General features: G+C 40.2%; 1 protein-coding gene across 7 annotated transcripts in view; it reads left to right on the top strand.

Annotated features, from left to right (window-relative positions):
* SLC25A13 (solute carrier family 25 member 13) overlaps positions 1–14,783 on the top strand; it is a 199,186-nt gene that overhangs the window by 111,956 nt on the left and 72,447 nt on the right. For all 7 annotated transcript variants that reach the window (XM_003130160.5, XM_021102403.1, XM_005667626.3 and 4 more), the window contains 4 exons: positions 8,139–8,285; positions 10,433–10,571; positions 11,328–11,421; positions 11,634–11,718. In XM_003130160.5, the coding sequence (XP_003130208.3) occupies positions 8,139–8,285; positions 10,433–10,571; positions 11,328–11,421; positions 11,634–11,718 (465 nt within the window). The remainder of the gene's footprint in view (positions 1–8,138; positions 8,286–10,432; positions 10,572–11,327; positions 11,422–11,633; positions 11,719–14,783) is intronic.

Below are 14,783 nucleotides of genomic sequence, written 5' to 3'. Positions count from 1 at the left end.
GTTTAAGAATGAAGTTACCCGACCCAACAGAAAGCCTTAATCACAAAGGTGTGGGTGTTCTGTTCAGGTCCTTTTCTTCTCAGAAGACAGGTGGTGAAACCCAGACAGGCAAGTCATAGTTTGGTAGAGCTGGGAGAAGGTGGGAGTCAGAGCTGTATCCCGAGTCCCAGACCAGCCATTCCTCTTGGCAGGGACCTTTGTTGGATCACGTGAGCCCTGTTGGATGCCAAAGCATATTCATGCAAATAATGCAGCTGAACATTTTTGGTTCTTTTTGCTAAACCGAATTGACCAGTATTTTGGCTTATGGGTCAGCAGGGCATATGGATCAACCCAAGTCTTTTGTGTAAAAAGGTCATTTTGATTATTTGGGTTCTGTGCCCTAGAGTGTAGAGGTCTGGAAGCCGGCTGCTCCCAGGTGCTGGTGGTTGCCACATGTCCCCCTGGAGGGCAGAGATGCACTGTACCGAGGCAGCTATTTTTAGTCATAGGTTTGGGACTGCATATGTCAAGGTATCCTGCTATAAGGCAAAACTTTCCACACAAAAGGCTCTGTTTGTTCAAAAAAAAAGAAATTATTCCCCCCCTCCCACCAAATGAATGAAAACATAACCTTCAACCGTGGTCACATCAAATTCTCAGGCTTTGGAATTGATAGAGCACTTCAAGTGTTAACAAAACAATCCCTTGTAGCGGAACTTGCTGAAGCCACGATTGTTGAAACAGGTTAGTGGACCACTTACAAAGTCCTTGCTTAGGATCGAGTAACCCAAGCCACTGGTGCCTCCCCTTGCGTCCCCCCCAAACTTGCCATCTGTATTAATTAAAATATCTAGACCATAGATCTTTAGTAGCCAGAGACCAGGATTATATTTGCATTTTTAGCGTGTGTGTGCTTTTTATGTTGATTTTAAGTTGGACCAGATGGGCTCTGCAGTACAGCTTTGGTAGTACTTCATAAATACAGCACCACTTGGTATTCCAAAATTAAATAATGAGTAAAAGTAGCTAAGGTTGTTTTGACCTCGGCTTTTCCAGGAGATGAGATTGTGTTTTGTGTACAAATGGAAACCATTGCCAGTTTGGCGATGGGTGACCAGAGATGTGGGAATGGCCGGGTTACTTGGAGAATTAGATACAGGACTCATTTCACTCACACGGCACTTTCTGTTCTCTGGGCAAAGGAAATCAGAATCCCTTGTGCTCTTGTGTCCATGGTGTTCGTCAGCTTGCTGTTTTGTTGAGTTGCCTGTTGTGCAGGCTTTTATAGTAACATCCTGGTAAAAATGAACACTCCATACAGCATCTCCTCAGCTGTTACCCACTGTGAAGTTTAATGTTAAATCAGAAGAGCAAAGAAATTGAGACGGAAAATCTCCATGCTTGGTTGCCGCCGAGGTGTTGCTGTGTGTGCGGTGGCAATCGCGACATAGCTTCCAAAGATCCTTTTCATTAAAGGCCCCACCCAGTGAATTGGGGATGAAATTTCACCCCAAATCTGAAAGTCTCACTGCAGAGGCTGACTGTGGAGAGCACAGAAAAATGTGGAGAATGGGAACTACTTATCTCTTTCCCTATTTTATTGCCAAGTTCTGTTTTTTACTTGGTTTAAAAATACATGAATCTCTACTTTAATTAGAATTTTTTTCTCCAAATTAGCATAGGATTAAGAAAATTATACTTATATATTAAATAGTACAGATCCTGATTCATGGGCAGTATAGAATTTATTTGAAATAAGGCTAAATATGATACCATATTTTGTAAGCAACCCTTCTTTCTATACTTTTTTCTTATTTTCACAAATAATTACCTACATTCTCCTCAGTATTCTCTACCACAACCCTAAAAAGGAATTCTTTTGAATTCTATCCTTGTTGCTAACCCCTGTTTTTATTAAAGTTTTAGATATATATTTTTAAATTTCAAAAATGTACAACATACAAAAATGCAAAGTATCCAGGGGTCTTTTTCGGTGTTCTTGGCTTTATAATATAAATCATCTGGATTTGCTGCTTGTTTTGAGGGTCTGTTGGTCTTTTTTTTTTTTTTTCTCCTTGTAAATTGTTCTCAGGCTACCATACAAACTTGCCTGTATGAATAGAAGTGGAGAGAATTTTTGCATTCAAAATATACCCACTTGAAAATTGGAGATTATTAAGGAAATGACAGGCCTGGAACTATTAGAAGCATGAATGTTAAACCTAAAGTGGTGTAACCCCCATATATGTTTATCTCTATAGAGCTAGAAATTTTGAAGAGTTGAATTTTTCCCCCTCCTACAGCAAGCTGAATGGTTGTGTTGAAGTAGTTGGAAACTGCTACAATAAAAGTCTATTCCGTTAATCATCATGCACCAGAACAAGGGGAATAGAAAGCAGTTCACTGGCAAATATGAAGAGAAACTGCGCTTCCTTTCACGTGCCAGAACGGAACTGTCTTTGGGGTAGCTGTCCTGGTTCTTGCCCTGTGGCCTGCTGGCCTTAGCTGAAGGAGGCCCCTTTCTCTTTAAGTCCTTCCTGCCTCCATCAGCAGCATGAAGTCAGCTCCCTGTGGCCAACTGTGATACAGGTGACAGCTTCCTTGGCAGAGCTGTGCCTTCATCCCAGCTCCCTGGATTTTGCACAGAGTCTCGGGCCCTCGATTTTATTGTATGTACTCATTTTTTTAGGTATTGATTTCATCTTTGTCATCTGCCTGTCCTTTCTGTGTATGGTAGGATGATCTCATCCATTTTTACAACTTTTTTTTTTCCCCAAACTGGTTTTTGGTAGGCCTTCCCCAAAAAGGAACAGGGAGTCCACATAGGTTAAGAGTACAGCTCTGGGAGTTCCCGTCATGGCTCAGCAGAAATGAACAGACTAGTATCCATGAGGACGCAGGTTTGATCCCTGGCCTCGCTCAGTGGGTTAAGGATCCAGTGTTGCTTTGGGCTGTGGTGTAGGTCGCAAACACAGCTCAGATCTGGCGTTGCTGAGGCTGTGGCGTAGGCCGGCAGCTGCAGTTCCGATTTGACCCCTAGCTTGGGAACTTCCATATGCCATGGGTTCGGCCCTAAAAAGACAAAAAAAGAAAAAAGAAAAAGAAAGCGGCTTTGGAGCCAGACTGCCGGGGAAAGCATATCCAGTTTCACACGTAGTGTCATGTGACCCTCAGTTGCCCTTTACCTTACTTTCCGTCTACAGAATGGAATTCATGGTCAGCTCCACCTTAGAAGATTATTGAGGGATGAAGCAGGAAAACACAATGGTCCCAGGAGCAGAGCTTGCACCTAATAACAGTAAACGTTAGCTTTTGGTGGGGAGGTTTCCCCTAAAATTCTGTTATCTGACTTCCCAGATTTACATTTCTACCTGTGCCTCTGGCTTTCTTTTGTATATCCTAACTTTGGTTTACAATGTAAGCTCTTCTCACCCCAGGTTTCTCCTCCTGGTCAACTACTTCATCTCTTTCCCCTTAGATGTGTCCTTTTGTGGTAGATATTCCTACCTGTCCCATCGCCCAAGGTGAGAACTCCTTGAGATACACCCTGCTCTTATTTTTCTCTATAAATCATCACCCAAACTTTTCTTAAGATCTCTTTTCCAGTTATCTGTCCAGATCATCATCTTGCTTATAGTTTTACCCAAGGCAGCATACATTAAGGGTTGGTTAAAAATTTCAATTTTGGAATCAAACACTACCTCAGTAGCGATCTCAGTGCTGCCACTTCCTAGCTGTGTGACTTTGGACTAGTTACTTAACTTCCTGAGCTTCAGGTGCCTCTGAGTGAGATAAGGATGTTATGACTTCATGGAATTATTATGAGGGTTAAATGAAATACTGTCTTTGATGTTCTTAGCAGAGCCCCTGGCCTGTAGGGAGTGTCTAGGTGCTCACCTGTTCCTATTAGCCCCTACCCTGTCTGGGCTCCTTCTCTGGTTCCTGTAACTAGTCCAGAAGGACGTAGAACTGCAGAACCACTGTTCCTTACTAGGTGATTTTTTGGTTTGTGAAAGACACCAAAGAACTTATATTGGGGTACTTTAGAGGCTTTTAAGCCATTCATCTTGACAAAAGTCAAAGCTACTTTTTATTAAGTACCTGTTGTACCTGATGTCTAGTTCTTACCACCCTGTAAAGTACTGCAGACTCACTTCCCTGCACCCTGCCAGCCACAAGCACCATGACTGATATTTGAGCTCTGCCCATACCTGTTCCAAACTTTCAGTTTTTGTCACTGTAATGTATTGTTTCCATAAACCCCTGTATTGAAATAAATAAATTCCTTGAGATACATCTCTCAGCTGGTAGTTGAACAGATATTTCCAGTGACTGGGAACTTGCTACTTTGCAGGGTAGCCCTTTTCGTTGCTAAGTCTTTGTACTGGTTAAATACTTCTGTGTTTTATGCTAAAACTGGATCCATTTTCTCTCCACTGATTTTTTTTTTTTTTCCCCACCTTTTTTAAGAAATACAGAGAGCCAGTCTGACTTCTTTTACCTGATGGCTCTTTAAACATTTAAATATTTGCATGCGACTATTGCTTCTTTCAGTGTTCTCCCCTTCCCTGCTTGTAAGATGAGTTTATCCATTCTGGTCCCTTTCATTTTGGAAACGAACAATAGCTTACCTATTTATGCTCTATACCATACACACCAAAGCTCTCTGTCCCAGTTTTACCCCTCTGGGTTCTGATCTGGGAACCTTCAGGGTCTTAGGAGCCCTGACTATGGGTTAGGTTTTCCTTAAAGAGCTTTAGAGATGCCAATGGAGAGCTTTGGTTTTATGTCACACTGCCGTAAGTAGTGAGCTTTCGAAGGTCATTCAGTCTCCAATTTTAGTATCTCTGTGTTAGCTCCCCCAGGCCTCCTTAAACTGGTCTCTTTGTCCTTCTCAGTCTCTCGAGGTTGTGAGCAAGGCCAGGTGAAAGCTTTGGTCTCTGCTCTGCATGGTCTCTGCTGTTGTTGGGAGGACAATCTTGGTGCTCATGAGCACATCAAAGGCTTTTGCCTTAATGAAAAATTTCAGCAATTTTACTGTTTTCTCCTGAAAATAGTCCACAGAAAAGTCCAGAGCATTAGAATAAGTTAAAAGCAAATTGAATGTTTATCGTTTTAGCTAGTAAGACTCCTCTGTGTCAGATATATCTTGTAGTCAAATTCCTGACAGCAGCATTACCCAGGCTCCCTGTGCGGTATAGTGAGATGTTAGGAGCAAGGTCAGTGTGGCAGGACCAGCTGGGTTTGAATTCCAGTTTTGCCGCTTCCTGTTAGTGAGACCTTCTGCTGCAGTGGGGTTAATAATAGTTCCTGTCTTTCAGGGTTGCTGTGAGCATTAAACCGTTTTATTACTACGAAATACTTTAAAACAGCATCTGGCACATAATATGTGCTCACTTAATGCTGTTATTATGGCTCTTTTATCATTTGAGGTAATTAATAGTGTTCATTTCTTCCCCTAGAAGAAGAAACATTTATGACATAAACAGATGTTCTTCAGAAGGCAACCCTCATCTCCAATAAGCTACTTTTAAGTTTAGAGAAACACATAACTAAACATTTTTACTATATCCTACTATTAGAAACTATGTGGATCTAGTTTCTTGTTTTTCATGGAATTTATCATGTCCCTAATCTTTAAGAACTGTTAGAAATGTATTCTCAAGTTGTTCCTCTTTAGGGTAAAAGTGCTTTTTTTTGGCCACGCCCGCAGCATGCAGAAGTTCCTAGGTCAGCGACAGAACCTGTGCCACAGCAGTAACCGGAGCTACAGAACTGACAATGCCAGATCTTTAACCTACGGCACCACCAGGGAACTCCTAAAAGTACTTTCTTTTTCCACGATTGCAGGAAACCTGGTGTTGAATGTTTAATTGTGTACAGAAATGTGTAGTGATGCCCTCTATCTTCATTACAAATGCACCCCCAGCCCTGCAGTGTAAGCCTCCCCTCGCTTGGGTGTCTGTTTCCCAGTTTGACATTCCAGACAGGTTGGTCTTAATGTTCCTGGCCTCCAGCTCTCCAAGGAGATGGAGTGCCCAGGGAAAGTGATGCTGTTTTTGATATAATGATCTGAAGATCCCTGAGACTATTAGTTATAATCTAGGGGAAATGGTGAATAAGTGAACATACTTTCTTGTATTGTTGAGAATAATCTTAGCTTCCGATAGCTTTAGCAGTGGGTCTGGCAATTCAAAGGAGACTGTGTTCATTTACTTTCAATTGAATACACACTGTGGTCATTTTTCACTACAGGGTGTGTAACAGTTGGTTTCTCCCTTTCTCTTAGATTGGAGGCACTTGTACAGAAGACCCCTTTTTGTTCAATATATTGTGATTTGTTCACTCAATTGGTTTTATATAATACTTGTCACTGATTATTATGCCCATGGTTTATTGAGTGCTTACTATATCTTAAGTATTCTGCCCACACCATAAGTAGGATGAGGAAGACATATCTCTTCCCTGGCAAAGTACGGGGAAAGACAGGAGTGGAAACAACTGACTAAAATGTAGGAGAGAAGAAGTCTTATAATTGAGCTTCACCAGAGACCAGGTGATCCAATCAGTTATTTTCACTTAGGAGGCTTGGTCACATTTACCTGAGTGCTGGCATTTGCCTCAAGGAAGTGGTAGGATGTTGGGAGCTAGAGATGGAGGCTACAGTCTATGCCAGATGGAAGGAAGGGTGTAGTAGACAAAGGCCCAGATGTAAGAAAGGTCTGGCTGAGCTGGGCTGGGCATGGAGTGCTGGAGATGTGGCTGAGGGGAGCTTCTGGTAGGGTCTTGAGCACATTGCTTCACAGATGGATCTTTATGATAGAAGGTCTCTGCCAAGGGCAATTGAAATCAGATCTGAGATTCTGTTGATGTGTACAAGGTGCACTGTGGAGGTTAGAAGGGAGTACCAGCTGACAGTTGGACCCATGGTAGCCATTTAGGCATGGTCTGAGGAGGACTTGGACTAATGTCATCAGGAGCGAAAAGGAAGAGATGCATTTGTGTGAACATTCAAATGTCCTAAGTCAAAACCACAACAACGCTGGGTCCGAGCCATGTCTGCGACCTACACCACAGCTCGCATCAATGCTGGATCCTTAACCCACTAAGCTAGGCCAGGGACCAAACCCGCATCCTCATGGCTATTAGTTGGGTCATTACTGCTGAGCCATGACAGGAACTCCAAAATTTTTTAAATTTAATAATTTGAAAACCACATCAGTGACACCTTTTAATTTCACACAGATTAGATCTCACTCAAAAGGCCATTTGGGAAATGCACAGAGTGTTGTGACCACGATAATATCCTCTGTGTGAAAACATGACTCTCCTTCTTGGCACATGGTGGGTTTTGATGGGAGGTCATTTTATTTTGTGTATGCACTTACCCCTAGGAATGGCAACAGAAATCTAAAATTGGGCTTCCTGTCTTTAGCTCATATGAATTAACACAGGGGTACTGCTACAGTTTTGCCACCTGTGACCATTGTACCCTCCAATTCCTAATTCTAGAGCATTGGCCCCCATTTGGGACATATGGCCCTTCCGGAGACATTTTTGATTGCCATGGCCTTGGGGGAAAGGGGCTTTCAGCATCTAATCGGAAGAGGGTAGGGGTGTACAAGACAGCCCCCACAACAAATTCTTAACCTACCCAAAATACCAGTAGTGTAGCGGAATAGCATATCCCAGAGCAGAACTGCTCTTTTCAATCTGTTGTTACATCATGTGTTTCTAGACCAAGTTACCGTTAAGATTTTTTTCTTATCTTTTGAGAGAGGTTATTGTCCCTACAGGTGTTTTTCTTTTGATCATCAGCACCACATAAGCAGAGTTTGTCCAGATCTTTGAGCCTACTAAACTTCATTTTAGTTTTCATTTTCCTTGTGTCTTTGGACTCCAGCAGAACATGGAAGTGATTAGGTTTCTTTGAGCAGGAAGTTGAAGGTGAGATGCACCTTCTCAAGACACATTCACTAGTCTGAGCAAAGTTCTTTCTTTGGAAGGAAACGACAACGTGGAGGTGCTATTGAACAAATGTGAGGCTTAGTAAATCAAAATATAATGTGTATTTCTTCACCCCTGATTTGAAATTGAGCCATCACTTGGAGTAATTGAGAAACATAAATTAAGTATTTCACCTTCTTTGTTTGTAGGAAATACAACTGGAGCATGCAAAGCAAGCCTTTGTTCAAAGGGACAGTGCCAAGACCGGAAAAGTCACAGCCATTGACTTCCGAGACATCATGGTCACCATCCGCCCTCATGTCTTGACACCTTTTGTGGAAGAATGTCTAGTAGCTGTAAGTTGTTAACTTGCTCTGGTGAAGTAGTTTATTCTACCTGGTGTAAGCTCAATAAATAAGGGATTGTAAGAACAAGTCTTACAAATTATGTACAGTTTTTTCTGCTTAAACATGAACATTTTCTTATTTTTTAATGAGATTGCATACTTTATCAGACTTACAGTGTGTTTTGTCAGTTTTAGTGGATAGGTTAATGTGTTATCTGGAAATATGGCATATCTTTTTTAAATAAATTTTTAAATATATTTTATTGGTGTATAGTTGCCTTAGAAAGTTATGTTAGATTCAGGTGTACAGCAAAGTAAATCAGTTATACATACACATATGTCCATTCTTTTTCAGATTCTTTTCCCATGTAGGTTATTACACAGTATTGAGTAGCCCTGTACTGTACAGCAGGTCATTGTTACCTATATGTTTTATATATAACAGTTTGTATATGTGAATCCCAACCCCCTAATTTATCCCTCCCACTCCACATTTCCCCTTTGGTAACCATAAATTTGGTTTCAAAATCTAAAAAAAAAATAGATATTACCAGGCTTTTTTTTAAAGGAAAAAGCAAATGTATAATTGGATATTAATTTGCTTTATATTTGAGGGATGTCAAATGCTGATCTTTGCTTTTACCTATTCTCCAAAGCAAAAAAAAAAAAAAAAAAAATGTTTAAATAGTGTGCAGTTATATTTGAGGAGTCAACAGAGTAGACACTTTCAGTCTTAGCTTTGCTCATTCATTCAACATGGATATGTTGAGGTGACAGTGGCACATGTGATGGGCAGAGCCCTGCTGTCCTGTGTCATGGAGCTTCCCTCCTGGTGGATGTCCAGCCATTCTCCTTCCTCATGGACCTTGAGAGTGTCCTGGAACATTCCATGGTGGTGCTTCCCAAGCCTTGGTCCTGGGGCTTAAGATTCACCAGGGATAATTATTAAAAATACAGATTCTGAGGTCTGTTCCAGGCCTCCATCCACAGGTAGTGAGATTCTAGAATCTAGTTTCTGAAGCTTCCTAGATCATTGTGATGACTCCTCAGATTCGGACCCTTATGCAGTGCTAACTCTCCTTTTGTTAATCCCAGAGAGAGGCCCTTTTGAGGGTTTTCACCCTCATCCGAGTTTCCCCCAGTGCTTACCATAAGCAAGAAATTGGGGTAGCTTTTCATTTTTCCTTTCCTTTTTTCCTTTTTTTCCTGGCCCCTCTTTCTGGAGATGTGGCTTCTGACAAGGCCTTTTCCACTCTGGCACTGCATTAATCTAGCTCCTTTTCTTGGCCCCCCTTCCCTGCCCCACTCTAAAACTCTCATGTCAGCTATTTCAAACGATTACTAAGGGAAGATTTATGTGGTTGTTACCTTATAAGGAAGTGCTTTCCTAATAAAAATACTTTGCCTTGTTAGGGAAGGATAGAATTTGAAACCCCAAACTGAAGTTCCATTCATAATGGACATGCTGTCTGTTTCCCTTATCCCCATGAAGAAATATGGTTTTGTACAAATTCTGATTATCAGAATTCTGACCAGTCTTAACCCCCATCAAAGTGTATGACATCTCATAATTTTACCATAGTGTGCTTTTTTTTCTAGAAATCCTACCAATATAAATCTATACTCAAATGATTATTTATTACTACTTATAGGTAACATGATAAATCAAGACATCAGTGTTAGATTGACCACTTTTCATAATATGTTTTTGTCGGTTAATAGAGTTGTGCATGTGTAAGTATACACATATGTGCATGTATATAATATAGTTTTGCTTGTCCAAGCTTTTAAGAATCGCTCATTAGATGAAATAAACAAACTTATAAAGCATTTCCAATTGAAATTTGAACTCTGTAAATTACTACTGGTCCTGTTGTTATAATCCTACACATGCATTTATTTAGTTTTCCAGGACTCGTGTGTGGAGAGGACAAGTTCTGGTCATGATTAGTTGCAGTTACTTCTAAAAATCATTTATAGCTTTTTTTTTTTTTTTAATGTGAAAGAAAAATACTTATGGCCATTTCTTCCTGTACATGCTTTCTTGATTACCTCCAACACTAGCATTTGATATATGTACTTCTGAATCTTCTTCATTCTATAAATCCTTTGTTTATTTTTTTTCTTCTCCTCCCTCTTATTTTCAATTTATTTGAGGCTGCTGGAGGTACCACATCCCATCAAGTTAGCTTCTCTTATTTTAATGGATTTAATTCGCTCCTTAACAACATGGAACTCATTAGAAAAATCTACAGCACTCTGGCCGGCAACAGGAAAGATGTAGAGGTGACTAAGGGTGAGTAAGAATAAATCCGAATTCTTGCCTACATGTACCTTGGTGAATTATTATTAGGGTGAATAAGGCAACTAGGGGTTTATGTTACAGAGTTTTCAGTCCCATGGACACATATTAATTGTATGGTACATGTGTATTCACCATTCTTTGATCAGATAAACAGAACAATCTTCAGCATTTTTTAGATAAACCTAAGATAGATAGACTTTAAATAAGGGAACCCATGTAAGGTTTCTTAAAGCTTTTCAAATCTTGCTAGAATCTGAGCTAAATTAGCAGCCTCGAAAGTGGCCTTCAGAGGTACATAGGGAATTCCATAAACTCATAGTGGTGACAATGTATGTTGATCTACAATCCGATCAAGACTATGAGCACTTGGATGGGATTTCTTTTAAACAGACAATTCCCTTAGAAATTCCACGGCTTCATTCATACAGCACCTGGGGACCTATGCTCTGGAGTTTCATCTCCTTGTTTTTCTGGACCTGCAATTTAAATGACTTCTGGTATCATTTATTCAAAGACTTCAGATGACACCGAGCTTCTAAAGTTAGTATTAGAGAAACTATTCCACACACTCTTTCTAGGTGAATGAAAGAACTGCAAAAACTGTTACCCTTTTTGGATTGACTTGAATTCTATGACTGATGATAATGAAGTTTGGTGATGTTTGCTCATTCCAGTGCCATGAGTTAATGCTGCATTTAGTGGCTATTCCTTCTTGAATCTTCCCCTTTTAACTCTTTTTCCACACAGAGGAGTTTGTTCTGGCAGCTCAGAAATTTGGTCAGGTTACACCCATGGAAGTTGACATCTTGTTTCAGTTAGCAGATTTATATGAGCCACGGGGGTAAGTTGGCCTTTTTTTTTTTTTTTTTAATTAGCTTAATAAAAGGAGGTTAGGAGGTGGGGGTAGGAGGAGGGCAGCAAACCTGGAGAAAAAGAAGCCAAATTAAAAGTAACTGAAATTGGGAAACAAGAGAGGGAACTTTTTGGAACTGCGTAGTACAAAATTTAATACATTTGTATTTTGTTGTTGCTTGTGTTTGCTTTTCCCTCTAGACGTATGACCTTAGCCGACATTGAACGGATCGCTCCTCTGGAAGAGGGAACTCTGCCCTTCAACTTGGCTGAGGCCCAGAGGCAGGTGGGCAGAAGGAGCACACTTGCTTCCTGGTGTTTCTTTGAGGGGGTCCTTTGACCCCTTTTGACCTGCTGACCTACTCTTTCTCTGTTTCACACCAAAAATCCAGACCATTTCTAAAGACTGAAAAGAGAAATTAGAGAGGTTCTGATTAACAGATAATTTAGCCTTTGCTTTCTTCTTTGGAAGCTGGGATGATTCCTTAACTGCCTCGGAAGCCTAACCCTCCAAAAAGAGGCAGAAGCTCTGTCCTCCTTCGCTAAATCTCGTGCTGGGAGAGGTAAGGCAGGCGTCCCATTTTGGCGTCGCCATCCCAGCGTCGTGTCGCTAAATGAAAGCTGGCTTTGCCCCCAGAGAGGCGCTTCGTCAGGGCATCGCCTAATGGCCATGCCTTCCGTTTTTCTGAATATCAAAATGAGATAATTTTGTTTAGTCTGGAGTCATAGTTTGAAGGCTTTTAGATCTATTTTCCTTGTGAAAGGATTCATAAGTTATGTGGAAACAATTTGAGGAATGCTAAATTTTATTTTATGGTTAACAGAAACCAATCTCTTGAAGTTGTGGGAGTCAGAAACCTAAGACATGGGACCTCCTTACATTTAACTCTTGCTCAACTTTCTATAGATCAGGGTTAGAGAATAAAAGCCTTCAGAGCCTGTGTTGTGCTAACATGGTGTTTGTAAAATAAATCCAGTCTCAGACGAGGGTCGTTTTAGAAAAATACCTCCTTTAAGGCAAAGCCATCTTCGAGTCCTATGAGACTTAACAGTTTTTGGCTTGGAGCTCTGGGTCTGTGCAGAGACGCCAGTTTGACCACAATGGGTTGATGCGGGCTGCATTTTTAGGACTGGCAGGCCTCGAGCCAGGACGCCCTCCTTTCAGCTCTTTCCCGCCTGATGGCAGCGGTGTAACTCAGAATGGTGGGTGTGTGCTCGGTAAACCCAACTAGGCACCTCTGGAAAACCATCTGGCCGCTGTTAAAAGAGGAAGCCAATTTCCCCGTGTGCAGGAGAGAGAACTGTATCATCAGGCGCAGGAGTGGAAGCAACTCCCCTCTCCCCTTCCTTTGATTTTTAAACACTGCTTACCAGATGATTATCTCTTCGTCTGTGCTACTAGCTCTTGTAGAGATTTAGGGATTAACCAAAAGCAGAGGAGGGGCTTTTTCTGTTTTGTTTTTTGAAGATTCCTCCTCTTCCCCAGCTGGCAGTAGTATGCCACAGTCTTTCCTCCATGCCCTTTGCAGCTTTTGAGAGTTTATGATGATGGGTGCTTGCTGATATTGGCCATGAAAGGGTTAGATGAGATTGATGAGATTTACAGCAGGAAATGATTGGCTGCTGCTTAGAGGTTTAGAGCAATTCACTGTGGCCAACCTGGAATATTCTTTGTTACGTGAACTGCAGTGGGCCTGACAGCATTGACAGATTCAAGCAATGGAGGTCATCCCCCTGGTAGGCTCAGTGTTAACGTTTATCCTCGGCAGAGTGCAGGAGGAGGGATCTTGTTTTGTGAGCATGCTACATTTCTAGCTTCAGAAAAGTTACATGAAATTCTGGGATATCATTTATTTCATCTTTAGATGAATTAGCACTAGTCCTCCCCCAACCCCAACCCATTATTTTCGAAGCATTTTCATCCATTATTTTGATGCCAGAACCTTTCTAAGTATTGCATATTTATATCCATGTAAATAAAACAGTGCCTTTCTTATGGATATATCTGTCAAAATGAAGTTGCTATTGATTTCCATCTGTACAGCCACAGAGTTGGAAGCACCCCATGGAATTTGCAGAAGAGTTGTTTGACTTTTGTAAGGATGCATATTGCTATATATAAAGCTGTTTTCAGTTAAGTGACTTTGAAGGAGATTCCAAATTATCTCATTGTATTAGAATTGTGCTACACTGACAGCAGCTAAAATTCAGTGGGTTGATAGCTGGGGTTGGTAATTATTTCCATTGTTCACCAATCTTAATTATCGTGGCTTTTGAAAAAACAAATTTTACTGAATGTATTTATTCATTCAACAGGTATTTATTAAGCACTAACTATATGCCACCCTCATTTGACAACTCTGACATAAAATTACTATTTTATTTATGTAGACAGAGAAATGAAATACTCTGAAATGTTCTGGCATCAAAAACATTGTAAGAAAAATAGGTCAAAAGAACAATAATAATACAGCAACTGACTGGCCTAAAGTATGAATTTAGAGAAGATGGACAAAAAAATGGAAGAAAATATACAACCACCTAGTTGTAGCCACTGTAAACATTTGAATATCTCTGGGTAATGTGATAGCCAAAATGTTAGTGTTATTTTTATATGCATACATACCAAAAGACTTTTAATAAAAAAAAGTCATATTTGTACACAGTCTCTAACATAGAAAAGTTTCAGAATAATCTTTTAAAACCAAACACTTTAAAAGGTAAACAGAACGGTATCAAGGATACTGTCTACTCACCTTATTCTTTTTAACCTATTTTTGCTTTATAATATCTTTTGCTCAACATCAAATATCTTTTTATACCATTACTTTAACCAGTCCTCCACTATTGGATGTTTAGGTATTCTTAATTGTTGCTCTTAAAACCAGTGCTGCCTTTTAACATTCTTATAGCTTGATTCTTGTTTACACACATGATTATTTTCTAACCTAGCTTTTTATAAGTAGAATTGCAGGGTCAAAATTCATGTACATTTTAAGGATTTGGGTGTGTGTTGCCAAGTTTCCCTTTAGTTTATACTTGATTAAATATTAGTCTTGGGAAGCCCTGTTTTTATCATCTCTTGCCAGATTGGGTATTACCATTAAAACAAACAAACAAAAATCCCCCAAATCCTACCAGTTTGACAATCTGATTGATGAAGAATGAAGTCTCATTGATGTTTTTAAATGTGTATCTCCTTGATCACTAATGAGAATTGAACACTTGAAAATAGGTTCACATTCATAACATTTGGGGGGGCACGTAATAGCTTTCATTATATTCAAACCTGATTTTTAAAATTGACAGCAGTAATAATTTTTTATTAATAAGAACAAAATCTAACCTTCT

This window comes from Sus scrofa, chromosome 9, assembly GCF_000003025.6.
Source record: "Sus scrofa isolate TJ Tabasco breed Duroc chromosome 9, Sscrofa11.1, whole genome shotgun sequence".
Lineage (NCBI taxonomy): Eukaryota > Metazoa > Chordata > Mammalia > Artiodactyla > Suidae > Sus > Sus scrofa.
Note: the sequence above shows the minus strand (reverse complement) of the source record. Positions and strands in the feature narration are given on the sequence as shown.